Raw genomic sequence first — 27,247 nt, 5'->3', positions numbered from 1 at the left:
ATGCCTTCAGCAGCGGAGCTAGCAGAGATCAGGTGCGTCGCACCGGGCAGCAGCTGTAGGAAAAAAAAAAGTTCGCTTGTATCACTGTAATAATTTCTACCAGGACCTCCGTATTGCCCGAATAATCCTCGAAATTTATTCGTGACTGACAGTCCTTTGTACAGATAGTTATGTAAGCAAATGAACAGCGATCGGCGATAGCTAGATTACCGGTAGCGGATGCTATGAGGCTGCTATGACTTGGGAGCCGATCGCGGCGGCCACGGCTTTACGCACCCAGATTGCCTTGACTGTGCCAGATGGCGCCACATGCTTGGACGGCGGCACGCAGGCTTGCCACGTCGGGACCAATCAGCACGTGTACAGGCGTGAGCACGGGAGCCATCGAGAGAGCTTACGGGTTACGGTGGCTGATCGCTTCATTGCTAAAACATTTTTTTAGAACAGCTGGGCTCACAGCGTTGGCCAACCGGACTGATAAAGCAGCATCTTCACGGCCCCTTTCTTCAACATTCCTACCCGTTGACATTTCCTGTGCGTCAACCCACCAAGCTTTCGTGGCTGCTGCTGATTCCTGCTTCGTCGCTTCAGCTTGAGTCGCAGACGAGCGGGTTGGGATTAAAGTGCCCGGTAATATTAGTAACATCCACGCTATTGGGCGAAACAACGTCGCAGTACTAATTAGCTAAGCTGAAGCGCTGCTCGACGAAGATATTTTCTTGCGCGTGCGACAGCACGCAGACGAAAAACGCTACCCAAATGCGTCATCGAGTTTGTGTTTACGCAATTATCTACCTTGCCAGTAGGGGGCGCTCGCGTGGCGTTCTCGTATCTTTGACGTCATAGCGCGCTCGTGTCCGGAGAGATCGAAACCAAAACTAGCCCTGATAAATGCACTGATAATAAATTACTTGATCTGTGCTGGCGCTTTTTGGGTCGCAGTCCCACTGTTTTGGACCGCTGTGGATCGATTAAAGCAAAAATACCGATAAAGAAAATATACGTGTCTATACTCCTTTAAGCACAACAATATTTGCTCCTGGACAGCCGAAGCCCCCTTGGTGAGATATTTATGTTTCGCACGGGACTGACACGACTTCATTCGGGCGACATGGGCGACTGCGGTGATGGATGAACGATGACCACTGGCGGTCACGTGCGGTATTCTGAAGTTCCGACTGCGAACACGGTTGATGACATATCGCCAACATTTTCTGCGCTAAACCGTGCTTCCGTGAATGGCGCCAAAGCCAAAGTAAGTTTCAGATGCGTAAGACCTTTTGAGACGCCGACTGTCATTGTGAGCTTTGTAATGTTCTTCAAGGTTTCTTCAAATCGTCAAGGCGGCGACCTTTCCCAGCTCAACAGAGTTCCGGTGAATCACGTTTCGTTATGGACGGAATAGGGAAGTTTGGTGTGTAGATATTACCGAGAGGCACGTGTATAAAGATGAAAAACGGGCTGCATCCGGTCGTCGCGTTCGTTGCAGTATTGAGACGAAAGTTATGGACGGCAGAATGAAACCCAGGTTCTGAGGCTTTATGCTATGTACATGAAGAGCATGGTGACAAGCGTCCGGTTTATGGGCTCCATCAAACCACTTGTTTGAGGGTGATATGGTGTGGAGTGTTGACAATGCAACGCGCACAAACGGTCAAGCTCGTCTACAACGTCTGCCGTAAACTGATAACCTTTATCAAGCAGGCGTAGCAGGGGAAGGTGTCGACAAGTGGATCACTCATTACGAAGTTGTGAGCAGCTATAACCGCTTGGAATCGATGGCTAAGTTAGCGTATGTCATGTTAATCATGACGCAGACTGCCTTGATGTGGTATAAATACCACAATCTGTTCATTCAGGAGAACTTTATAGCAGAGATCAAGCAATGATTTGGTGATTTAAAAGCGATGAAGAAACAGGCTGAGCAGACATTTGCCCAGAGGCTCAAGTAGCAAACGAATTTTGGTGATTTAAAAGCGAAGAGGAAGCAGGCTGAGCAGGCGTTTGCTTGAGGCCCAAGTAGCAAGCGAAACGTATACCAACTACTTCGAGGATGTACTTAAATTATGTAGGACCGTTCTAGCGTTAAGACGGCGGAGTGTTAGTTAGACCATCCGCTCAATGTCATTTTGGAAGACGTCTACTACTTCCTCATGGGCAAAGATGACTTGCGTACGGTCTCCGACGTTGTCCGATACAACCAGGCATTCGAGGACCTCAATAGGTACAGAACGGCTCCAAAGTTTACACGGCTGGCCTCTGTTACCACAGTGGCCAATCTCTAAGAAACTACATATCAAGATCTCTCCACCATTTATGAAATTGAGATGAAATGTTACGACGGGAGCAGCTCACCCTGCTCTCTGGCATTGCAAATGCTACCTATCCTTTTCCAGCACATGCGTTCGCGTGCCCGCCGTCGTCCAGTTACACACCAGTAAATGTCATCGACTTCGCCTGCCGCACAACATTGACAATTCGTTATCAAGATGTGACCATTTGTACTAACAGTTTCATTACCATCATCGAAGAGACGCTTGCTCCTACTCCAAGAATACATCACTCCGAACCCTGGTAGGCTATATCGCCCTGGAACCACCACATGGATATTCATCACGTCCTACCATGCAGCAAGTGACCAACGCGCCCCTTTTAGATCGGCTTATTCCTGTGTGCTACCGGTGTAGTGCCGCGGGAAACTTTCCCCGGTACTTCAAATGGAGCTCATCCTTCAGGTATCGTCCTGATAATTCATCAACCTGACCCGGCGTGCAATTCTACTACGATACTTGTGGCCAGAGCATTCCACCAACGAGTATTCCGCAGCCATTCACGTGCCTTCCACCGCTGGCTGACACAACCGGAATTATTTTCGAAACAAAACATTGGATGTGGTGCGCAAGATGGCTGGCAGCTGTATACGAATAATTACTCTGGGCTATCTCAAATATTTAATCTTTAACCCTTGGTTCAATTTAGCTGGGACACCCCGATATGAAAATATATATCCGGTATATGCTAGACAGCATAGTTTCGGAGTCAATATGCAGGCACACAGATGAGGTTAATCGAAATCATATTTTCATAGAAGGCAAGAGATTGAACTGCACAGTAGCATGTAAAATGTTTCTGATAAAAAGCATGCACTATTCCGCGAGCTGTTTTCGGACTGTTTCTGCCCAGGATTTGCGCGCAATAAAACGGCGGGGTACAAACAATGCAAGGAATACAATGTCGCAAGTTGCGTCTGCTCATTTTTAGCAAAACCTTTTGCAATGCTCCCTAAGTCGGTGGTTGACACATCGTCCAATCTATCTAGTGTATGATTTGCCGCGAGGGATGGGATTCTTCATGCAGCATGGATTTCCGTTATCGCAACTGATGCGCTTGCTCAGCTGAGCAAGCATTTTGGGGGCTGAAAACAGCATCTGAATTTTAAACCAATCAGCCAGTTTCTTGAAGTCGTGAGAGACATTGTGCATTCATGACCCAACTCACGGTCTGCGTTTCACCGGGATAATGGCACAGGATTCATGCGTGCGTCGGCGTTCATTAATTTTTCTAAGTGTTTCTGCAACGGCCAAAACAACCAAGCCAGAGATACCGGCTGATAAAATTCTCACCAGGTGATGAATAAATGATCTCACATCAAGGCCACACAATCTCCAAAATGCAAATTGAAAGCAGCGAGTTGGAATAGCTCTCCTCACTATTTCTGAATAGAATGAGTCATTCGGCAGTAATTACTTCTCCGCACGTGAATAAAATGCGTGGCATACATGCGTTTTGTTAGATCGATTACGCGTATCTAAAAGCAGATGTTTTACTTCGGCGAGCGTACATATAACCTGAACCTTCCAATCAATAAATGCAATATGAGAAGCGCACGGGTTTCATCCTCTTGGTTTTGGTCTTGTTTGTGTTTAGCGCTAAATAATATTGTTACAATGTCTGAAAACCATAGACTATCAGTTGTTTCTTTAGGCAGGTTCTAATTACTAGCAATTTGATTTGGCATCTCTAAGCTTTGTTCTTTGATTGTCTACTAGTTTTAGATTTGAAGTCGACAAAAATATTCTACTCATTTGTCTCCCCGCAGGAGAGCAGCCGTCAAGATTTTCGAACGTTATATGAAGCAATGCAAAGCAAAGGCACGCTGCTGAAGGGTTTCGTATACTTCAGCCCCGATCTGCTCATGGAGGTCGTCGAAGGGAAGGCTGTCATACTTCATGTTGATCGCCTTCTCCAAGAGCAGGTCAGTTGCCTGGCATCAATGTATCATATTTTTTTAGTGGTTTGTCGCATCAAACTGAATATAAGGTTATGTTCGCGCATTGCATAAAACCGACAGTTGGGAAGTCTAATTGGACAGCGACGAAATTTTGTTATGCGTTCCTGGTGCATCAAATAATCTGCCCTCATTGTAATTGGTAAAACTGCAAACTGTTGCATTCCGAGGGGTAAAATATGAGAGGGCGCTCAAGATTTGTGTTAAGAATACACGCGAGAGCGCTTTCAAAACCACCTTTTCACTCTGTGAATTTGCTTTCAATTTTTAGTTTGAGTGTTTGAAATCCTCGACAGGTGACGTGGTTGGGTCACCAGTAAGGATTGTTACAAACACGCTTGACGACTATTGACGCGATGCCAGGTCACAGACAACGGAGCCCTTTCGGCGGAATAAGCTGCACGCGCCATCGTACAAAACATGCAAGGATTGAGTATTTCTCACGTGATCTTTCATGTTGGGTAGAAGTAGCGCACAATTCGATGTAAGTGACAGTTCAGTGGCATATGCAAGAGTCAGCAAAAAAAAAAAGCAATCGCCAATTCTCAATGAATTCAAACTAAAAATATGACGCGTAGGAATGCAATCAAAGCAGATTTAGAGATTTAACACAGCTAAGCATAATGAAACAGAGGTGCGTTAGCGCTTCGTTTTTCATCGTGGTTCGAGTCCCGCATACTTATGAGGTGTGCTCTCTTAATCTGCCACACGTTTCAATTGCTGCCCAATCACGTTGGCTTCCTTCGATGATATTCTCGTCAAGGTTTCCGTCCCTGCCCCTCTTGCCAAGATCTTAGGCGCTCGCACATCGATACAGCCGCCTGCCCTGCCTCAGCCGAAATAATGCCAGTTTCCACTGACGGCCGCCTCACCAAGTATCAGCCAAACGAAATTCGCTGGAGCCACTCTTCTCCGGTCTTTTTGGGCATTCTCTGGCGGTGCACTAAGTCGCTCTGGGTTAAGCTACTGCTCTCGCTTTAGGCATCACTGAGTCTCTTTGACCTTTTTATATTTACCCAAGACCTGAGCAGCGTTTTGAAATCATTATGCTCGTCGTTATGCAATTCCTGCAGACCGCCAAGCTTGTTCTGTATTTTCCTTCCCAGGCTTCAAATATTGGCGCCATTTGTATTCGTCCGGCAGATAACATCCAGCCGTACGAGCACCAATCCTCCTATGCTTGCCCATATGATTAAAACATTCACGCTGGTCACTTTCGGTCGTAAACATGTCGTGTCAGTGGATGGAGAAGCAGGCCCATGTTTGCGGCGTTTCCTGTACTGACTCCGTGGTTCCGTCGCATATGCCCGCATCGTTCCTGAGATCTCTTGAAGCAGCGTCATGCAAGTAGGAACACTTGACTTCTGCCGTGGCCTCTTTTTAACAGGAAGAGGGGTTCAGTGGTGTCTACTGCGTCGCATTCTAGTCTCAGGCCAAACCTGGAGTCCTATATTTCACAACGGTTTCCCCATGGCCTCCTTGAGTGGGAAACACAGTAAATAACTTCCGGAAATTAAACCTGTTGGAGCTGATACTTTCTCATTTTAGGTTCTGCAATGTCCACCAAGGTAAGCACAGGCGTTGGAAAGAAGGTTCAGTGCGCATTCAAGGCACCTGAAAGATCAAACGTCATTATTAGCAGTTTCATTTAAACGGGGTAATTGTTGCAGACATACGCTCTCATCAAAACGTCTCGTGCTATGTAAGGGCTCTTCAATGGTTGTACGACGTCTTTAATGAACATTGCTTGAACTTGGTTCCTAATGGTTCGGCATTCTGGGTGCGATACAGAGTGTGACCCGCGACAGAGCGGTTTGGTGTGTTTGCTGGTTAAATTGCGGTGCATCGCATTGATCATTTTTCCAACCTTTTAATGATATGCACTGTTGTACCTATAAGGAATGCGAATTAGGCCTTTGTTTTTCTAATGTACAGCTGGGTTAATAGCGAACTGGAATTGATCGGCTTGGCTCGGCGCTTTTACTTTGAATTGGACGAGAAAGATGCGAACGTATTAAACATCGGCTGCCTCGTCCGAAAATCCTGCGTTGATACATTGTTCAGATAATACCTTTTGTATGAAAATCATCAGCAGTACCTAATTTTGTCATTACGGAAAAATACAATGGCACTATTCAAGCGATGCCAAGGCCCACACCAGCCCAATATTTTGTTCTATTTTCTATTTATTTAAATATATTGTGTGCACGACATGAATGGAGTGCCAGTTCATTTCAGCAGCTGAAATAAAAGATACGAAACCATCCGCTATACTTTCCTTCGCCTTGATGAGTGTTAGTTACTTTAAACAGTACATCCTCAAAGGTCCCCATAGCTCCTACATTTACCTGTTGGATAGCTTAGGGTTATGGAACGAAAAATGGTAGGGGTAACATCAAGCGATAGGAAGCGCGCCGAGTGGATCAGAGAAATAACTCAAGTTAGTAATGGGCATGGGCAGGACATGTAGTGCGAAGAGAAGATAACCAATGGTCGCTTAGGGTAACAAACTGGATTCCAAGGGAAGGAAAGCGTAGCAGGGTGTGGCAGAAAGTTAAGGCTGAACCACATGGCAGCGTTTCTTCGGCGCCGCGTCGGCGTCGCGGATATCGGCGTCGCCGGAGGTGCAATTCTGGCCCTTGAAGCGAGACGACGCTGAAAGACGCAGGTATCTGGAGGGGCCAGATCTCAGCGTCGACGCCGAAAATTATTCGCAGGTGGGGACCAACGACAAGCCACGCATGGGCAGCTGCGGCACCAACCGCCACAGGCTCAGCTCGTTTCCGCGGAAGCAACAGCTCCTCTTTTTGTCCGCGTGCATGCCTGCGCCTTTTGATGCCCTTGCCTCCCCCACCCTCCCCAGTAAGTTCCCTCCGTCGCTGAATAGGACGATTTTAGCTACGGACGGGGGACAATTGTTCGAACGTCCAGGATTCTCCCACGCCTTGCCTTGCAGACGCCAGTTCGTACGCCGTCATGTGCTTGGTCGCCCTTTCCGGCGCGCGCCGAGCGACGACGCTCATAGACGAGACGCTGACGAGACGCCGAAGAAGCGCTGCCATGTGGTCGGGCCTTTAGGTGGGCGGACGAGGTTAAGATGTTCGCAGGGGCACGGCCGCTCGATGGAAGCGCACTGGGTGCGGCCTGCTGCGTCGCGCCGTCGTCAATGGGCAAGCGCGTCCTTGGGGAGTTTACAGTTGCGCCCGCTAGAGCGCTACTGTTCGGGGACACGTCGCCGCCGGGGTCGCCGGCTCTGAGCGCGCGGTTTGCTTCCTTTCTGGACGCGTTCGCCTCGTGTCTGTGTGGTAAACGCAAACTTTTTTCTGTGCGCGTGTGCAAGCACGTTAACGTTGAGACGGGATGCGTTTATTTTTTAAGGCGAAAGCCGTTCTAGGCTCATGGAGCGAAAATCTGCGCGCAGAAGCTGTGCGTAGCATCTGTGCACTGGTGTGTCAGTCGCAAAAGCGGACGTGCAAGAAGGGAGATTAAGAATGAAAATGATTGATGGTAATAGGTAATCAATAGAAGTTATAAATAGACATTGATAGAGGTAATGACTAATGCTAATGATAATAATGCGTAATAATGACTAAAATGATTTGTAATGGCCAGTATATCAAACTACGACATGTAATGAGTGCAATTGATTAGAAATGAGCAAAAGTGCTTAGCGATATGTGGTAATGACTATAATAGCTAGGCATGACTCATCATACTGCTAATGACTACGAAAGGACCAATATGTGAAACAACATGTAATGACCACTTCTGATTCAAAAGGAGTAACCTGCTTAGTTATGAGTGGTAAGGGCTACAATGACTACGCAGCCAGACTCATCATGACTGGGAAACGACCAATATATCAAACGACGACTTGAAATGACGAACTGTGACAAAAGATGAGAGGCAAATGATAGGAGAAGGGTAGGCTTTCGCCATCCTCCGCTTAAAAAACATCTAAGAGACCCTCTAATTTTATCTGCTGAGCTCGCTTCAGGCAAAGGCAGCAGCGAGGAGTGGAAATCCCCTCGCTTCCTCTGAAATGAAAGCGGCGCTGAGGTTAAAAATTTTAGATGCTGATGCATAATGCCCTATCAGCTGCCATTGAATTTGATACAAGGGACATAAGGTAAGATGGAGTCCAAAGTCAGACTCCGCCCGCACCACTAATGTATCGCGGGTCAATACAAGGGACAGTAGATTGGACTTGTTGGTGATTAATTATAGGTTAACAGTGCAAACAACATGACGGGAACACAGGAGAAGAGGACGGGACAACCGCGCTAGTTGTGTCATCCTCTTTTTCCTGTGTTTTCGTCACGTTGTTTAATCTATTTAGTTACCAGGGAGCTGGCCAGTGAACTAGGATTTTTAACGATGTGTTCTGAAGCAGATGAACACGATGCAGTAGCACCAGAAGCTTTTCTCGCAGGTTATGTTGCGAGGACATATCAGAAAAAGCTAAGAATTGTTTTTTTTTTATATAAGCGTGCAATTTGTTCAAAATTTTGCCGCGCTAGTAAGTAAAGGAGCCTGTGCATACAACATTTGTTTATACTCTTGAGACTGTTTGAGCCGATGCGATAAAATGAAAAGCCACGTTCCACAGAAAATTCGGCGCCCGCTCTGCCGGCGGAAAGTCGGAAAAAAACCTCTCTGGTAACAGGCACTTTAGTTGGTGATATGGCCAGAAACCTTCGGCGTAATGAGAACACATGACGTGTTCAATGTGGCAGGAGCTGACAAACCAGAGAGAGTCAATAAGATGTAAGGGTGAAATGGGAACTATTGAAAGTGGGACCCTTATATCCCAGGTCAGGCACACTATACTCCTATAGGGCATACTCGTACTGCTTCGGTAAAGAGGGGCTTTATATCGCTAGTGTAGGGTGCTATTTCATATAATGCGGTGGCTTAAGGCTGCATTCTATTGATATGCGACAGAGGCAGCAATTACGGGATACGGTGAATAAGCAGATAGCAAAGTGCGGGTACTCCAACGAGACTCTGCAAGAAGATTTAAGCACTCCAAATTTTGTTTATCACTATTAGGTTGTAGCCTAATTTATGCAATATTTGGTAATGGTTTTGAGGCGACATGTTAGTCGGGCAAGAGCCTGTTGCAGGAAATATGAGTCAACTGGACCAGTTACAGGTTAATGAAGACCAAGGACAATGAATGCTTGATGTACCCCGCAAAGGAAGTAATCAAGCTTTGTCAGCTTACGAGCATCTTCATTATCAGGATGATGAAGTCTGAAGAGATCCGGTGAAGTAGCAAGCTGAGTAAACTTTTGATTTCATCATTGTTTTCTCACTGTACACAGTACCTGCAGCTAATCTATGAAAACAATGATCGTGCCCATGCTGAGGCGCTATGCAAGATATCGTTAAGTTGTTGCACCCACTGATAGCGAGCTGGGCTGGAAATGTGAACTCAGCAGTAGAGCGACGTTTATGGCTATGACATAAACCTCTCTCAAGAAAAATTTTCCATCTGCGATTGGTAATTTTCTTCCTTTTTTGTGTGTGGCCATTTAATAAGCGTACTCGGCTGCTTGCTGAATCTCAGCTGCAGTTGCGCTCTGAAGCGGGAACATTAGTGTGATCGCAGCTAAGAGTTTCACAACAGGAACACTCGATGCGCGTTCTTCCATTGAAAATTACAAACCAGCAAAATTGTATGGGTTTGCGAGCAGCCAATAAAGATAGTAATAAAAACTTTCGGCGCATATACATACACCTTGAGGCACACCAGCTCTGTGAAGCGTGCTTAGTTCGGTCATGCAAAATGCGGGAAGCCATGACGGATAGCGTTCTGGCGTTCAAAGTTTGTCTCCAATTGAGTCGAAGATCCCAGGTTATCATCTAGATTTAACCTAATAAACATCTTCATATTTCCACCGTAACATTTGTCAGAATGAGAGATAAAGGTTGGTTGCATGTCGCATTTTCACAGAGGTTGTTCATAGTAGGACATTTTTTTATTGGATAGCGTTGTCAGCTTAGAACAGGTTGACATCAATTTGTTATAAATGCTGTATGCAGGAATGAGTAAATGGTATGAAAATGAAACACTGAATTCGCGACTCAGTTAATTGAGTGGTTATGCCTTAGACTACCATGGCAGCTGAACAGCTTCGAATTGTTCACAGCCGGGTGACATTTTCGTGTGACAAACAACTTTATCCTAATGCAACATCACGGTAATGCGAGCTCTCCAATCGAGTGGCCTTGAACCACCGTCACATTAAGTCTTTTGGGATACAATCCAGTATACATCCTTGCCGAGCAAGCGCTAAGTGCCTATGGTCACACTAGACATGACAGTATATAATTATTCATGTTGCCAAATTGTGTGAAGCGGAGCTCTTATATCCTTAAAATAAAAGGCTTCTACCACGCCGACGCCTCCCTGAAAGCGCAGCCAGGCGCAGCTCTCCGCACGCGGCTGTCCCCGAACGGTGGCACCGCGGCGGTGGCGACGGGAAGTAGACGCCTCGCGCCGGTTTCGGGCGACGTAGCAGGCCGCACCTAGTGCGCGTTCATCGAGCGGCCGTGGCAGGGGTCAAGTGAATGCAGCTAGCACAGAACCGGGCTAAGTGGAGAAATATGGGAGAGGCCTTCGCCTTGCAGTGGGTATAGTCAGGCTGATGATGATGATTATGATGATAGCTTAGGGTGGTCTCGTATCAGGCAGTCTGAAGGTAAAGGCGGCATCCCAGGGCCCACTAATATATTGTGCCATCGCTGTCTGTTGTCCACATTCTACGCGACAATGGGAGTAAGTAATACAGAAGCTGCTGCGTCTTGCACGATGGATTTGGATGACACGATGGATTTGGAGGCCACCTCCGGTGGCTTTTTCAAAACTTTTGAGTTTTTGATTGCATTAAATTTCTCAGTGTGTCTTCACTCCAACATAAAAAACCGCTCTTCGAAATTCCAATTAGAACTATTTGTGAAAAGAGAAAAAAACAGCAAATCGAACCCGAAAGCGCTGTATTGGAAAGAAATGACGTTGCATTAGACGAAACGGTGACGCCACATACAGTATCAGAAAAAACCTCGCACACGCGTTGATGAAGGAAATAAAGTATCGAAATCATCACGCAGTGCATAAAATCTCTTAGATAACATAATTCAGGCTTCAAAATGTCATGATGACACAGATATTGGGCAATTACGAGGGTATAATGTTTGTGACGTCACAAATTCAGTGTTGCCCGCAGAAATTGCCTGAGCTGAACCTACGAAATCTGCATATTTTAATATAGTGTTGCGCGCGAATGAATTACCGCACATTGCCCAAGTTTGGCAGAATGCGTCAGGGCGAAGAGTAAAACCTACATTAAAACATTTACCAAAATATACAAATGTCGAAAAACCTCCGGAGTTGCCCTTTAATGCTGAATTTTCAGTTACCAGCAACTTTACTACCTAGGGAACAAAAACATTGAACTGCCACCGCAGGTGAAAAATTGATAAGTGCACAGGATTCCAAACCGGGAGGGCGTGCGCATGGAAAACTATCATCGGCTTGGGGTTTATACTCAACTTTGTTTCAATCTGTGCATTTTACAACAAAATAATGCGAGCACTAATTCATGTCAACGGATTAAATAAAGAACCGCCCGCTTTGTTTGCTTCAGCTTTGCTCACTGTTGGTTTCTTTCAATTCTGTACTCTCGTAGCTGACACATCTCCCATGGCTTGCAGGCGAGCCATGGGAGATGCTGCGAGCCAAAAGAGAGTGAGAGAAACGTTTCAACGCTTGTTAAAGGCCATGCTGATGAGAAATGCCTGAGAGAGGAGTGCGTGTACGCGGCCATTTTCGCGAAGTGCAAGAAACTCATTTCTTCTCTTCCAGGTGACAGCATTCTGTAAAGGAAAATATATTGGCGAGTTCTACTTTGCTGAAGAAAAAATCAACACCTGGCAGTTTGCGTCATACATGAGACGCTCTCTGCCAAAGGCACTGAAAGAACGCATCAAAAAGTTGTGAGTACATGCCAGCATCGTTTTCACGTGTGCTTGTGTCGAAGGAAATGGAGTGCCATCATTACGACCTGGGGAAGAAAGCTAGATAGGATGCATTCTGTCCATTTAAGGCCTAACACAAAGGAAGACAGACCTATTAACTTTGGTGACTGGGTGAAACAAACTGTACTACTAGTTGAGACTCAGCGCTCATCCCGTGTCTTTCTCGTTCTTGTCCACTGTTGTTGGCGCTGTTTTACAATTATGAATGTTTACCAACAAGCCCAAGTGAACATTCTACTATTTTGCCAACTTTCGATCAAACAGATGGACGTAGGTGGAAAAAGGGCGACATATGGTACATTTATATAGACCTTAAGCTTTCAAGTTTTGCACAGTTCATAGGAGTTGACAGGCAGTCAAATTTCGTGCCCTTTCGTTACCTTTAGCACGGCAGTGGTCTAATGGAACTCCTAAATCTCACCTCATTAACTGGCCATCTTTCCCGCCGTTTTACGCGGACTAAACATTAAGTATAGGCGGTTATTGGACGGTATTAGTGCAAAGGAACAAATCATTCGAGCTGGAAAGTACTCAGGAAGCCTCCCATACGGCGTTTGCCATCACCGATGTGCCCCCGTGTAACGTTTAACATCACGTATCGCACCCCCCGCCCCCACCTTCGTCCTTTCTCGTTCTTGCATCATGCGTGGCTCCAACAATTCATCCCAAACTTTGTTAATAGCAGCTATCCAGTGTTTTTTCAAGTAGTCAATTTGAGTAATCCACCCAATTTGTTTTATGAACCCGCGTATCGCTGGTTGTAATAAACATGGAAGCCATTTGAGTGAACATCAGTTCCACCTGGTACAGATCAATAATACGTACTTTACGCACAGGTGTGTATACCGTAGAGGTTGAAAGTGTAAATAGATATCACTAATCTATGATCTGATAAGAAGACGACAATCTTGGAGTTTTCTGACGTTACAGAGAGATCCAAGTCTGGGTTGACTTTTAGGGTGTTGTTTGAGACAGACGTTCCACCAGTCACGAAGGACGAGGTCAAGAAAGAATTAGAAACTATGAAAAGGAAGAAATCAGCTGGAGAGGATCAGATAAGTACAGATTTGCTGAAGGACAGGGGGGATATCGTGCTAGAAAACCTGACCACCCTTTATACGCAGTGCCTGGTTTCATCGACGGTACCGAAACCATGGAAGAATACACACATTATCTTCATTCATAAGAAAGGGGATTCTAAGGACCTTAAAAATTACAGACCAATCAGCTTGCTGTCTGTTACGTACAAGGTATTTACTAAGGTAATCGCTAACAGAATCGGGACAACCTAAGACTGAATAAAGCAAAGGATCAAGCAGGTTTTCGGAAACGGTACTCTACTATCGATCATATCCATACCATCAATCAGATGATAGAAAAATGCTCGGAATATAACCAGCCCTTATACATAGCATTCATTGGTTACGAAAAATCATTTGCCTCAGTTGAAACATCCGCAGTGATGCAGGCATTGCAAAATCAGGGGGTAGACGAGCCGTACGGGAAAGTGCTGGAAGATATATATATTGGCTGCACAGCAACCATAGTTCAGCATAAAAATGTAACAAAATTCCCCTAAAGAAAGACGTTAGGCAAGGAGACACAATTTTCCCAGTACTCTTCACAGCTTGCTTAGAGGAAGTATTCAGAGACTTGGAATTGGAGCAGTTAGGGATAAGGGTAGATGGAGAATACCTCAGTAATCTGCGATTTGCTGATGTCATTGCCTTGCTAAACAACTCGGGGGATGAACTGCAAATAATGATTGATGACCTAGACAGGAAAAGTAGAAATGTAGGCTTGAAAATCAATATGCAGAAGACTAAGGTAATGTTTAGCAGCCTCGGGAAGGAACAGCAGTTTACATTATGTAGCGAAGTACTGTAGTAGGCGAATATATCTACTTAGGACAGGTAGTAACCGCAGATCCGGGCCATGAAAAGGAAATAAGAAGAATAAGATTGGGATGGAGCGCATTTGACAAGCACTCGCGGATTATGACTAGCAGCTTACCGGTATCGCTCAAGAGGAAAGTATACAACAGTTGCATCTTACCTGTACTCACCTATGGGGCTAAAACGTGGAGGCTAACCAAGAGAGCTCTGCTTAAGTTGAGGTCAACCCAGAGGTCTATGGACCGAAAAATCGTAAGGGTAACATTGAGAGATAGGAAGCGTGCAGAGTGGGTCAAAGAAACAACTCATGTTACCGACATTCTAGTGGTAATTAAGAATAAGAAATGGGCACGGGCAGGACATGTAGTGTGAATAGAGGATAACCGATGGTCGCTTAGGGTAACAAACTGGATTCCAAGGGAAGGAAAGCGTAGCAGGGAGCGGCAGAAATTTAGCTGGGCGGATAAGGTTAAGAAGTTCGCAGGGGTCAAGTGGATACTGCTAGTACTGAACCAGGCTAAGTAGAGAAATATGGGAGAGGCCTTCGCCCTGCAGTGGGTATAGTCAGGCTGATGATGATGATGATGAGACAAAGGTATATAATTGTAGAAAGTAGTTTAATTAATGCAGGCTGGGAAAATTCTGTTCCCAAAAGTCTGATAGTTTCATATGTAGTTAGAAAATTGCCTCAGACAGACGCGAACTTCTGCGCAGTGCGCCGGGAGATTTCTGGCCTTATCAGCACACAGGGACGCTACAATCTTTACTATGACAATAATACAATAATAAAGAAATTCTTTGAAGACTTCCTCTTCTGGTCAGATCCCTCCTATGAGTCAAGTACGCATAATTCAACTCATGCCTCTAAATTCGTTCATTGCATGCACTTTCCCAATATTATCTCAGTTGATGAGACACTTCTCTGCACGCTTTAATTGCTCTGAAAACAACGCCAAACTCGGAGGTCAACACTTCTTCCCCGTTGAAATTGTGTCCTCTCATTTTCCGCTCCCTTCACGCTCAACGTGGTGGGCTTAGTTATCCTCGGAGCAGCTGCCGGACAATCCGCCTTTTTCACAAAATGTGGCGCCTTCTGTGAGTGGTTAAACCTTCGTCTTCTACTGGTTCAAAACGTCCTTGTGGAATGCCGCCGCCTGCAAAATCGGGATTTGTGTTCTTGACAGCTACCGCCATCTCTAGTGTACGCCTGTCACGAATATGAACTGCGCATGACCTCCGAGATCAGTTCCGGCTGCGCCGATCGCGGAGGCCAAACAACTGCGCATACGCAGTGGGGCTGGTGGTTTGTTTTCAACCAGGGAGGAAGCGCGTATGCGAATAGCAGCCTTGTGAAAAAGGCGGATTTGGGCTCGGTCACCCTAGGACTGGATATTCTAGCAGCTTAATCCTGCATCTTAAAAACGTTTTTTCTTCCCCCCATTTTGTAGATATCCGAAAATGTGTGCTACAGTATAAACCAAGGGCAACCAGCTTCGTGGTGTACTTGCGATTGAAGATCAGCCTTTCACGATGATGAGTTATCGCTATAGCAATGCATAAACCCTGACTCTCATTGGAGGGTCTAATTCTAAAGTTAAAGCTCAGATACTTTGGTCATCTGATGAGAAGAGAGGAGCCGCTGGAGAAAGATTTGATGCTGTGAAAGGTTCAGGGTCACCGGAGAAGGGGTAGGCAGCGAACGCGATGGTTAGATGGAATCCTCGAGGAGCTGCAGGTGAAGTTATGGGATGTTAGGAAGATTTTGAGAGACCGGAAAGCGTGGCATGATATGGTCCATAGGGTCACGAAGAGTCGGACACGACTTAACGACTGAACTGAACTGAATGCATATATGACAATCCCGATTTCCTTCCTTCCAAATGGCAAGACGTAAAAATCTAGCCATGGGAAACAGAGAGGAGAAACGTTCGCTATGTGTTGCCACTTTCATGAAATGAAAATAAAGTAGAAAATACAGGGCGTCGAAAGCTCCCCTATTTCTTGCTTCTGATAGTTGCTGGTACACATAAGCTTCGCGAGAAACCGCCCTTTCACGTCCAGCATCGTAACGAGCTTTGCTTTGTTTTTGCTCCAGCATTAAAAATAGTGCTTGTGATCTCGGCTGGTCGAGAATGACGTCATGCGAATTTCAATAAAAAAAGTAAAAAAATGGTGTTCTGCACCAGATTTTATGTGCGTCCTCGATGCAATGCCTTCACAGCATGTTTTTAAGCCAAACGTCCGACTTGCCCCGTCGAGTCAAAGTGACAGGCGCGGTAATTTGAGCTTCAAGTGCTTCAGGTGTGTCAGCTACGGGACCCACCAGGTGACTCGCCTGCGCAGAGGCGGTCACGATGATGCTTGCTTGCGTCGCGTATAAGCTTAACTACATGGTATATTGTGTTGTGTGTATTCAGGATAACATAGTACACGTAACAAATATATAAGAGTGAGCAAAACTATACAAAACATGGGGTTGTCTGTTTGAGTCTAACCTGGCTTAACAACATAGCACAACAATGTATAAAAAAAAATTTCACTTGCATAAGCAGGCTTAGCCTAGCTATGCCGCAGTCATTTTTTTCGCTCCCTCAAGTATGCAGAAGACGCAGGCTAGAGTAGAATAATGGTGTAGAGCTAGTACTCAAAGAGCAGTTACAGCCCCGACGGTCGTTTGTATGAACCATTTCACTCGACACGACATCCTCTCGGCAATGGTAAATTTATCCTTATATCACTAATTTAGGATCGCGTGATGGTGCGGTCATCACGCGGTTTTGTTTAGTAGGAGCGCTTCATTTACTGGGTTGTCTCCTCTAGCAAGCGGTTCAACGCTATTGAAAGTGATGGTTTCACTCGTCAACTAGGCCATAAGAAACCATTTCTGTGTACTTGATCAGCTTAAAGTCTCTCGTCCGGCGTGGCTGAATGCTGAAGTGGCGGTTCGCACAGCACAGGGCCAAAGATATGGAGGACAAATACACGACCAGCTGGTTAGATTGAAGACATAGAGAAGGCATCAACAGGCCACAGATCCAGGATTTGTTTTGGACTGCTTTCTCTCCCCTTTCCCTCCAATAACCTCATTTTAGGTCCCCACTTATTTGAAAATTCACAATAAAGTTGTAAAACTACTCATTCTCAGTTTCTTTGCTCTATGCTCTTCTAGGGAATTAAGCACAGAGTGCAAACTGATCTGCGGTGACAGATTTGTCTTTTTTGATCAGGAGAAGCTCAAATTCAATTTTTGCTAAGTTCTCCCCTTAAAGGGGGCATTAAACGGCTAGAAAGGTCACTGACAAACGTTTTCAATGTGTACAACAAATGCTTCTGAGCATTCGTTCAAAGTAAAACTCATCGAAAAAAATCCAGCGATTTATTATTAATTTTTAAAAACAGCATTTTTTGAAATTCGCGGGCTGCGCCATTTCCGCGTGGCGGCGAGATTCGGGACTATTCTGCCGTGATTACCTACGTCACCAGTCAGAGTGACAGGCCACGACAGGCTGCCATTGGCTGCAGCCGCGACGCCCTCTACGTCACTGACACACTTCCGGTAGCTGCGAAAGTCGTCTGCTCGAGTGCTGCAATGCATGAGTGAACCCGACCTTGGCGCTTCGGTTCGCGATGTTAACCGAAAAGGTGGTGGCGTCCGACTGAAAGTGCGCGTCGGTGCAGGAGTGCGAAAAGATCACTAGCTGGTCCGATTTCACACCGTGCCGATTAAATAGGCAGCATCAACCGACATATGTACCGACCGCCTATGTACCGGCAGCATATGTACCGACCGACGGCTCAGCAGCCTACTGTAGTCCCGCCTCGTCTTTGCTGCATCGACCATTTGTGCGGCGTGTTAATAATTAAATGGAACGTGCGTCAAAAAAAAAAGGTGTACGCTCAGCTTCATCGCGAAAGTAACACAAATTCGCGCCGCTTAAGTGCAGCACCCGATGCCGCCAGGCGCGGGCGCTGCGGCCGACGGCACTCCAGTCGTGCGCTGCTCCCTGCTCGGCGCTAGGCCTTGTTTCTCTTGCATCGCAGCCACGGCGGACGGCATTTTAGAATCGTCCACTTCGCTGCGTCTCTAGCGTAGTCGCTCAAGTGCTCTTGTGCACGATTCTTGCGTGTAGCTTCGGAAAACTGCAGTGACAACCTGCGCTGCCGAACTGCATGTGGCGAGTTGCTTTGCTCATGTTTTGCGCCGTTGTTTCTGGATCGGCCGATGAGTACAAATGAGATAAAACACGCGTGCACGTTAAGCATTGGCACTTCCTAAACTATGTGCGTCCGACTGAAAGTGCGCGTCGGTGCAGCAGTGCGAAAAGAGCACGCAGGTCCGATTCAACACCGTACCGATTAAAAAGGCAGCATCAACCTTCGTGTAAATGAAGCGTGCGTCAAAAAAGGTCTGTCCTCAGCTTCATCGCGAAAGTACACAAATTCGCACCGCTTATGTGCAGCACCGGATGTCGCCAGGTTACCGCAGAGATGCCGTCCGCGGGCGCTGCGACCAACGGCACTCCGATCGTACGCTGCTCCCTGGCCGTCGCTAGGCCTTATTTGCGTCGAAGCCACGGCGGACGGCGTTTTGGAATCACCCGCTTCGCTGCGTCTCTAGCGTAGCCGCTCGTATGCTCATGTGCGCGATTCTTGCGTGTCGGTGCGAAAATCAGTGACAACCTGCTCTGCCGAACTGAATGTGCCGAGCTGCTTTGCTGATGTTTTGCGGCGTCGATTCTGGCTCGGACGATGCGTACACGTGAGATAAACACGCGTGCACGTTGCGCATTGGCACTTCCTAAACGATGTGCTAAAGGACGTCAAAAAAAAAAAACACTACACTAACTTTTTTGTTAATATTAATTTTAAGATTCGCGGACGAATAATTCGTGCTCACCTGTCATCCGATATCCAAACTCTGTAGCGATCATCAGTCCGTGCTCTCGTCGGTGATACGTAAGCGCATACATTACATTCGTTGTGCACAAGAGATGCCTCTCGCCGACCATAATGAAAGTCGTTGACCACAATGAAAGCAGCTCCGGACTAAAAGCGATGACGACATATGTTTGCACGCGGGCAACTCGCACGCTCGATCGTCTGCCAGCATCCATGCAGAGTCGATGCTATCGCGTCAACTCCTCGAGGGGTCACCGGCCGCCGTTGGTGAAACCGCAGAAGACGATACCGAAGAGACTGACCCAGGCAGCGCGAGAGAAGAAAGCGGTCTTGTAGAAAGCCCTGCTCGGCAGGAGTGCACGCTAATTTGCGCTGAATGGGACAGGGATATGAAGGAAAGTGCTCCCTCCGCGGTGGCCGCCTGTATGTGTGGACTCCCACCTGCAGGTATGCGCTCGCGAACGACCCGAGTCGTTCGGGCTGCTGTCGCACACAATTCCGAGAGGTCAAGAAACTGAAGACACTGGCGGCCGAGGAAGACAGCAGACAAGGTTGAAAGCTATGCAAACGCAGACGGGACGGGAAAGGCAGAGACCGTGAATGCATGGGCGACGCACGGGGGAAAACAGGCGCGACGACCGGAAGTCTGAGAACCGAGCGTCACCCGATGACGCTTCGTGGGCGGGGCTAGCGGGGCGGAGTTCCGAGCTGTTTTCTTCGTTTTTTGTTTTGTTGTCTCGGAGTGTTAAGTTGAGGGGAGCGAGGAGGAGCGCCATTTTTACTCGCCGATATCTCTGGTGTTAATGAAGCTAGCTAAAAAATTCTTGCGGTGAATTGACCTGTGAGGCAGTACCTATCTCTCGACCGATTTGCTTTACCCCATTTTAGGCATTGCATGACCCCTTTAAGGAGAAGCCGTTTGCGATATTTACCTGCATCAGGCATTGACCCACGTTTTCACGACCACATTTTATCAATGCTCCATCTGCCCATAAGGTGTCAGAAAGTGGCTTAGAAATTACAGGCTTCGTCGTTCTAATGCTATCACTGCATAGTGGTCAAAAAGGCCGCCATAGCAGGTTGCTGATTATAGTTGCTTCTCACTTTCAATCGGTTGAGAAAAAAACGAAATAAATGCGCTTCGTCAGGTGGAAATTTCCGAGCCAGGAAAAGTAAAGCTTGTCGTAGTTCGGAATAGGTGGACGTCCAACATTAAGAGTTTTAGGTAAATAAACCTAAAACAATTATCAATATCAATATCTCTCTTGAGTTGCTTTACGATATCAATTTGCAATGGGAATTGACTGCCTTCATTGATAGTACAAGCGCAGTGTTCCAGTCGAGTGCAAACGTCTACCACGAAAATATTTTAACGTTGCAATACATGCTCAGCAAGACAAATTACAGTAGAGGTTTCTCAGTAGCAGAACTGTCGCCGAGTTTCATTCGTATTTGTGCGCATTGCGTTGCATGGTGAGTCAAGTAGGCACTTTGTCAATGACAACGAAAAATTACTGCCTTTCCCATAATGAAGAGTAAATGCAAGTGAGAAATGATTGTACACTGATACGCTATCGCGTTTAACTCGCAAAGCTATCGCTTTCATCCTTCTCTTTACATCAGGCTTAAATGCTGAACTAACGCAGCTGTGATGGTGACGCCACTGAAATGCAGAATGGCGGAAAAACGCATGCTGCAACGATGCGATGCAGGTCTGACAGGAATTTTGAGCAGGTTGTTCGAGTGCCCCATGCGCATCTATTCATCCGCGTGCTAAGCAGGGACACGCCATAGGGTTACGACGTGCCACATTAGCAAACTTGAGCCATACTGCTCGGAAACGCTCATGCACCGCTGCCGTTGTGCGTTGTTCTAAAGGCTTGCTAGATGCGGGCTGTGTGGTACATGGCAGCATGGCGCTGCCCTAGGGGAGTGCGCGGGAATCTTTGAGAACAGAGATATTCTATTATTAAATCTCGCTTGGTGCCCCGAGGCTCCTGTATTGCATCGTGGATGAACGGAAATCAGAAGCCTCTTGTGGCATTTCACCGCAGCACAAATAGTACCCCAATGCTTTCTCCGGCCTTGATTTACCGCATCCCGTCTCGAAATGCCTTCGTCTCGAAATGCGCGTGAGTTTGTGCGAATTCTTGTGTGCACTGAATTGGTGCGATGCTTGCAAACCCCCTGCCACAACTAGTAGGCTGCGATGGGATGTCACAGACGTGACAGTGCAAAACCAGGTTAGAACCGGCGGGGTCACGACAATGGACGCCAGTGGGGAGATGCGGTCTACTATATGCTCAGCAGTTCAACTGCCAACTGGGAGCAGTACGACAAATAGTGCTGTGTGAAGACTGGTTGCCTGTATACAGCGGGAAGACTGGGCTGGAGGTTCCTCTTCTAGCATTATTGAGTGCGGGATTTTCTTCTAGCGAGTTTTGCCTGGAATACATTAGTGTAGAAAATTACCTCGTAATTGTGGTTCTCGCTACTCCTTTGTTATTTGGAGCAAGGCCATTGTAAGTGGTAAAGACAGCGCCCAGAACAAGTATAGGTTTGAAGTGGTTGTACAAACCTAAATAGCTGGAGCTTGAGAAAGAGTGGAGTCCCGATGCGCCAGAAAAACTAAAAAAAGAACTGCTAAGGGCTGTCCTTATGTTCGAAGATGAAGACGACGAGCTTTCGGAATGCCTTGAAATCATTTAAGAGAGAAGACGTAAAGTTCGAAAGGAAGAGTAACGTAGAGGAAAAATGTAACGATAACATACAAAGAAAGACGAACGGCAACGTAAAAATAAGAAAAAAACACGAGAGAATAAACGAAAAATGTACTTGAGCGCAACAAGTATCCGAAAGAGAGAGGAGCATCAACACGCCTTGGAAATGAATTGTCTCGTGGTTGAGATTGAACGCAGTCGTTTTTCCAAGACAGCCACATTGTGCAGGAAAAAGAAAATCCTTAAAATTGAGTGACTGGATGCATCCGTTCAAGCTTGTAGAGCACATTTCTTTGTTCCTGGTTAACTTGGAGCGAACATACGAAAAGCGAGGGTTTTCTCAGGAAACGGACACAGCGCTTGGTCGCATTGCTACTCCCAAAACGCCAGCCGCGATCGCTCGCATCAAGAGAAAAGAGTCATATAATGCCGACAAAGTTAAATTGAGCTTGCTAAAGAAGTACAGGCTGTCAACAGAAGTGTTTAATTGGAAGTTGAGGGAAAATTAAAAGAGCCAAAAATAACTCGTATATTGAATTTGCCTACAAGCTTATGTCAAAGATCTATGAGTGGCTCTGTGAAGAGAAAGCTTACGGGAATCACGACAACGTTGTCGGGTGTTTCAGGCTGCAACAGTTTTGCAGGGAGTTACCTGAAAATGTGCGGTATTGGGTCTTCTACAGGGGGTGTGTTAATATCGACGATAGAGCCACCTAAATAGTTATTGTTGCTCGTCGGCTTCGCGGAGCAACGGGTGCATTCGGCTGTAAGTTTGAGAGGTCAAGTTCACGCGCACTGGAAGGAAAGTTGAAAACATCGTGCGCATGCGAGTGAGAGCACTTCGATCAACTCTAATGAGACGACAGCAACCGACGACGAACGCACAAAGAGGTTTGAGCCAGACAAACCATGCAAGTGGATGCGCGCCAGAGGCCAGGTAGCTTTTCGGCGCAGTGCCAAGAGACAAAACCAGAGATCGAGCTTTTGATGCCAGCAGCACTGACGGGAACATGAAACTTTTTTAGCCACACCAGCGAAACTTCCTAAATAGGAAACTGTTCAGTGCTTCGGGATTCTCGAACTGCAATGAATATGGCTCATGCCGCCTACGCCAAACGCCAGATGTTCGCGGGTGAGCACGCGGGAATCCGTTAAGCCACGGTATCTAGTTACTTATGTCTAAGCGTAGCTAAAATGTGTGTTCACGGACCTCTCTGCCAATTTGAGACGGAGGTTGCAGTGCAGCATGCTTCTCCCACAGTACCCGTACGAATTCCCGACCAAGTGCGTTAACGTTCTGCTCAAAAAGGGGCTTGTGTTTGATAAGGCGAGTGTTCAGTCCTTGAGGAGATTGAAAGGACGGAAGCGAGCCCCTAATGCGATAGTTGCGGAGCCGACACAGTCACAAAGTAAATAACGGTCAAAGGGAACACCATTTAGCACTGGTAGATATTCGGAAATGAGGCTCTCGATATCAGAGAAAGGATGCGAGCTGATATCGTGGAACAGAGAGATGAGGGCAGAACTGACTTGTCGAACAGCGAGAAAATATCAAACAGCCCCTTTGAACATCGAGAAAGAGTCGAACGCGAAGCTCTCATCTGTGAGAGTAATGCAAGCGAAGCTGTACAACAGTGATCAATATTCGAATGTAAAGCAGTAAAACACTGAGATTGAATGAAGTCCGCAGAGAATCAGAGAGCGTGCGGACTCGAAAAGCATGAGCCTGAAGGTTTGAAGGCAGCAGAGAAAAGAGGAACGTTTAACGACAACAAATGTCATCAGAAAGGAAACAAACCGAGTCAGCGAAAGTTATGAATTGTGACGTCTTGTCGGAGAACAAAGCGCAGCCCGAGCCGCAACAGATAGTCAAGCCATGGCCAGCTTACGAGCCGCTAGCGGAGGCTTCAGCTGAGGGTAAAGCGTGCGCGAACCCTGACTGAACAAACGAGCAGAACATGCTCTAATCGCAAGGGCAGAGAAGTTGGCACAGTTACAAAGCCGCCCGCTTACGACGGACAGTCTGACGTGGCCTTAGCACTGTGCAGGGCAATCAAGGGCCAAGATTGCACCTAGAACAATGCAGGCAGGCATCTCTTGCCCGGAAACGACAACGAATCCTTTATGCAGGGTGTACCACAATCGTAAGAAGTCACAAGTCGCTGAGAAGGTGTCTGCAGATACCTCAAACGGCAACAGCACGAAGTGCAAAAAGGAAAGAGTGCTAGGCAGGTGTAAATTTCTTACACCACAAGAAGAGGCTTCAAAGTGCGAAAGTAAGAAAATAAAGCGATCATCGAAGTCGCAGCGTGCTAAATTTCGGCCAGGGCATGTGCGGCGTCAGAGAAGCCAGGCAGTTCGCGTACTGTGACAATCTAATACGCGACGTATACCACACTAAAAATCTAATGCGATCACTCTTGAGGTGTCTTCGTCGATAGCAGTTAACTTACGGCGACGCCCCTTGCCCTAAGCTGGGATGGACAGCTGGCGTTCCCTGGCCTGGGAAACCTTCGTGCAGCGGGGTCTGGCTATCCTGACGCAACCGCGAATCAGCTAGCGTGCCGAGGGGACAGGCAAGGGCTAGTGAAAGTATTGTAATTAATCAATTTCACATTGCGATTGCGTGGAAGCAGTGCTAGCGTGTTCTTGCGACGCGTGGTAAGAGAGACTATCGTGAAGAGAGTTCTGTTGTGCTTGAGTCTCGCTTTGGAACTATCTTCTTTGTATGTGCGTTACACGAAGGGAGTTTGCATGGTAACGCCGTTTGCTTGGGTCGAAGCACCTAAACTGTAAATCAGCCTTAAAGTGGTTGAATTTCGGTGTCTTTGTTCCTGATGTAGGATTGTTCCTCAATTTCCGCAGGACAAAAACAGCCTGGCATGGCTTTTGGGGCTATGTTCGTGGTTTATGACTAAGCAGCTGAGTTTCAGAATAGTCCAACGCTTGCTGGTATAAAGAACAGACTTCTTGAATCCACTTCGCAGTGTCCGCGAGCAATATCAAGTGGGGAAGCTTTCTGGTTGCCCTGGGCTCAACACCGAAGACGACCAACCTCGCTTAGTTGCTTTGCCGTGACAATCCCTCTGGGCAGCGTGTGCGGTCCCCTGTCCATTGAGACTTCTCTACCCCTGCGGGGCAGGCTGTTACATTTCACCACAGTCGCGTAGGATCGCTGACGCAGTCGCAGCGGATTGAAGATGATCAGTCAATACGACAGACATTTCGAGTCGTTTCAGCCCGGCGTGGACTATCACCCAACGTTTTCTGTGACCCCCGTGTTCCGGCATGTGCATGGTTTCGTGTCTTCGTGCACGCGTGCGTGCGTGCGTGCGTGTGTGTGTGTGTGTGTGCGTGTGTGTGTGTGTGTGTGCGTGTGTGTGTGTGTGTGTGTGTGTGTGTGTGTGTGTGTGTGTGTGTGTGTGTGTGTGTGTGTGTGTGTGTGTGTGTGTGTGTGTGTGTGTGTGTGTGTGTGTGTGTGTGTGTGTGTGTGTGTGTGTGTGTGTGTGTGTGTGTGTGTGTGTGTGTGTGTGTGTGTGTGTGTGTGTGTGTGTGTGTGTGTGTGTGTGTGTGTGTGTGTGTGTGTGTGTGTGTGTGTGTGTGTGTGTGTGTGTGTGTGTGTGTGTGTGTGTGTGTGTGTGTGTGTGTGTGTGTGTGTGTGTGTGTGTGTGTGTGTGTGTGTGTGTGTGTGTGTGTGTGTGTGTGTGTGTGTGTGTGTGTGTGTGTGTGTGTGTGTGTGTGTGTGTGTGTGTGTGTGTGTGTGTGTGTGTGTGTGTGTGTGTGTGTGTGTGTGTGTGTGTGTGTGTGTGTGTGTGTGTGTGTGTGTGTGTGTGTGTGTGTGTGTGTGTGTGTGTGTGTGTGTGTGTGTGTGTGTGTGTGTGTGTGTGTGTGTGTGTGTGTGTGTGTGTGTGTGTGTGTGTGTGTGTGTGTGTGTGTGTGTGTGTGTGTGTGTGTGTGTGTGTGTGTGTGTGTGTGTGTGTGTGTGTGTGTGTGTGTGTGTGTGTGTGTGTGTGTGTGTGTGTGTGTGTGTGTGTGCGCGCGCGCGCGTGCGTGAGTGCTAGCGCTTGTTGGGCGTGGACCTCAAGAAAGAGTCGCCGACCCTTGCTATTTCGAGGAAGTTTGCCGACACTGGCGGTTGGCTCAGCTATCTAAGCCTAGGCAAAAATGCATGGGCGACGCTATATGTTTTACTCGCCTATTCCCTTTTGCTTCTGGATTCTCGAGTGTATAAATGCGGCGCTGTCTCCGCCGAAGAGCTACTGATGAGATATCTGTCTTGTGAGTGTGTTGCTCTCTTTCTTGACCTGCTTCTCGGACATTATTGCAAGATGCATTACTAAACGTTGTTCTAGTCATTTGACAGAAACTGATAATGCTTTCCGCCAAAACCCGAGCCGCGAAGTTAACGCTACCATTACGGCTTGCAAGCTTCCTGCAACAAGTGTTGGATGTCTGCTAGCCCATTTCAAAAGTAGGGATAGGGTATTCATAGCTTACGTTGACAATTTGAAGTGATTTGGAGATGATTTTATAAATGCTGCGTAGAAAAGCTTCGCTTTGATCATGGTGATGTTGACACTAATGTCTGACATATATTGACTTTTTCGTATACACTCTGCAGTGTGGTGCTCTACAACGAGAGTGGCCTGAGAGAATACCAGTGGCGGTTCTTGAGTCCACCTCTTGAGCAGTGCACTGCAGCAGAAAGCGATGGCGAGCTGCGCTTCGGCGACATAGTCTCCATCTTCTACCTTTGGATGATATGCTGCCTGGGGGCCGCCGCCGTGTTCGTGGTCGAGCTGCTGCAAGGATTTCGAAGAAGGCGCTGATGATCTGCACATCAAAAAATTTGGTTACAGCATTTTTTTGTTTTTCCAGTTCTTGCAATTTTTAGTCACAGCCAGCTGCCTACATGTCATTAACGCGAGGCTGTTTAGGAACACCAGTGCAGAGCTCCAGTTTCCCTTTAGCAGCGGCGGCATAGAAACTGGAATATATTTCGGACTTCATAAATTAGCCATTAGCGCACTATTACAAGAGCTCTTACATTTCACTTCAGTTAGTAGCAGGATTCTCGTTATATCTTTATTCGAATTTGTTCAGGAGGGTAGTGCATGATTACTGAACAGCAAACTTGCTAGAGGTTAGCATAGTTAAATCATATACCACGTGGGAAGCTTTTGTTCAGCGATATAAACTGATGTAGATGATGACGTGCAATGCACAGTGCAAGAGTACTCTGCGACAACATCTTCGACGTTGCATATTGGCTTCCCAAGGGACGTTTCAGTGCAAAATTCCCTCTCTGACAGTTTGTAGCATGAAAATTCTGCATGCCACCATGCAAGCATTACACAACTTCAATAGTCCCTCTAACTCTGGTATGATGTTTTCGCTACGAT

At 46.9% G+C, this 27,247-nt stretch overlaps 1 protein-coding gene across 1 annotated transcript in view; it reads left to right on the top strand.

The window, feature by feature from the left end:
- The window catches only part of LOC146188698 (putative glutamate receptor), a 68,351-nt gene extending 41,677 nt beyond the window's left edge, over positions 1–26,674 (top strand). The window contains exon 6 of the mRNA XM_084605110.1: positions 26,467–26,674. Coding sequence (XP_084461236.1) covers positions 26,467–26,674 — 208 coding nt within the window. The remainder of the gene's footprint in view (positions 1–26,466) is intronic.
- Positions 26,675–27,247: the final 573 nt, after the last annotated feature.

Source organism: Amblyomma maculatum, chromosome 5 (assembly GCF_055883805.1).
Source record: "Amblyomma maculatum isolate TAMU_Amacu chromosome 5, ASM5588380v1, whole genome shotgun sequence".
Taxonomy (NCBI): Eukaryota; Metazoa; Arthropoda; class Arachnida; order Ixodida; family Ixodidae; genus Amblyomma; species Amblyomma maculatum.
The sequence above is the reverse complement of the archived record's forward strand: the minus strand, read 5'-3'. Positions and strand labels throughout refer to the sequence as shown.